This window comes from Myotis davidii, unplaced genomic scaffold, assembly GCF_000327345.1.
Source record: "Myotis davidii unplaced genomic scaffold, ASM32734v1 scaffold698, whole genome shotgun sequence".
In the NCBI taxonomy this organism is placed as follows: Eukaryota; Metazoa; Chordata; class Mammalia; order Chiroptera; family Vespertilionidae; genus Myotis; species Myotis davidii.
The window spans coordinates 348457-350203 of NW_006290032.1; the positions used below are offsets into that span (position 1 = coordinate 348457).

General features: G+C 59.8%; 1 protein-coding gene across 3 annotated transcripts in view; it reads right to left on the reverse strand.

Annotated features, from left to right (window-relative positions):
- Window positions 1–1747, reverse strand: part of CAMK2D (calcium/calmodulin-dependent protein kinase II delta) — a 156461-nt gene that overhangs the window by 4678 nt on the left and 150036 nt on the right. For all 3 annotated transcript variants that reach the window (XM_015563367.1, XM_015563365.1, XM_015563366.1), the window contains one exon: window positions 1427–1655. In XM_015563367.1, the coding sequence (XP_015418853.1) occupies window positions 1427–1655 (229 nt within the window). The remainder of the gene's footprint in view (window positions 1–1426; window positions 1656–1747) is intronic.

Below are 1747 nucleotides of genomic sequence, written 5' to 3' on the forward strand. Positions count from 1 at the left end.
AGTACACCAGTGGTGGTGGAGCCTCTCCTGCCTCCTCAGCAGTGTTAAGGATGTCCGACTGCAGTTTAGGCCTGCTCCCCGCTGGCAAGTGGACATCCCCCAAGCGCTGCCGGGCTGCCAGAGGGATGTCTGATTGCCATCTTAGACCCAATCCCCCGGGAGCAGGCCTAGCCAGCAGGTCGTTATCTCCCGAGGGGTCCCAGACTGCGAGAGGGCACAAGTGGGGCTGAGGGACATCCCCTGCCAGTGCACAAATTTTTGTGCACCGGGCCTCTGGTCCTATCTAATAATAGAGAAACATGGTAATTAACCATAACTTTGCTACCCTTCCCATTGGCTAATCAGTGAGATATGCAAATTAACACAATGGAACACTACTCAGCCGTAAGAAAGGACGAAATAATGCCATGGATGGACATTGAGAACATTATGCTCAGTGAAATAAGTCAGCCAGAAAAAGCTAAGAACCATACGACTTTACTCATACGTGGGTGACAAAACTGAAACTCAGGAACATAAACAGCACGAACAGTGTGGTGGCTGCCAGAGGGAAGAGGCTGGGAGAGCAGGGGCCTAACATGAGGTGACAGGAGAAGGTGTGACTTTGGGTGGTGGGCACACGGTGCACTGCACCGATCCTGTCACACAGAAACCCACACCTGAATCCTGTATGCTCTTGTGGACTGTCACCCCAATCAACTTAATAAATAAGAGATTAAAATAAAGTAAGAAGTGCTGTGTTTTATAAATGTCCCTGAAGACTGTGACCAGCCGGGGGCGGGGGGTGTGGACTGGGGGCTGAGGCTCTTGAGATCACACCGACACTTTGGAAACCCCCCAATGCTCCCCCCTCGGCCCTCCCACTGCCTGTGTGACAGCGAAGTCAGACACGGACCCTGATTGGTGCTGACAGCCCAGCCTGAGATGGGCCCTAGTTCCCACCTGGCCCTACAGGGAGACACTGCAGCAGTCAGCCCACACAGGACGCATGGTGACTGTCTCCCGGGACACGCCCACTCCCACGTGTGACACCCTCCAGGAGCAGTGGCCGAGTGACCGCCTGGCGGCCGGGACACTTACTCGATGGGCACTGCGGGGGACACTTACTCGATGGGCACCGTGGGGGACACTTACTCGGTGGGCACCGTGGGGGACACTCAGTGGACACCGCGGGAGAGTGGGCACCGCGGGGGAGTGGGCACCGCAGGGGACACTGACTTGGTGGGCACCGCGGGAGTGGGCACCGCGGGGGAGTGGACACTGCGGGGGACACTTACTTGGTGGGCACCACGGGAGAGTGGGCACCGTGGGGGAGTGGACACTGCGGGGGACACTTACTTGGTGGGCACTGCGGGAGAGTGGGCACCGTGGGGGAGTGGGCACCGTGGGGGACACTTACTCAGTGGGCACCATGGGGGACACTTACTTGGTGGGCACCGTGGGGGACCCCGAGCGATGGAAGTGCACGTTCTGCCACTTCCCGTCCCGGCGGTGCCACACGCGCGTCTCCTCCGACTGCATGGTCCTGGGCCTCCCGCCGCCGTCCGTGTACTGGGTGAGCCGGATGTAGGCGATGCAGGCCGCGTCCTCGCCCAGCAGGTGCACGTGCGGGTTCAGGAGGATGGTGTGGACGGGCTTGCTGCCCTTGGACAGAGCTGCAGAGAGGAAAGAGCACTCAGCTCCCCGCAGACACACACCAGGACCTTCAGCGGATCGGCGAGCGCGCGCCACCATTCCTCCCCGACCC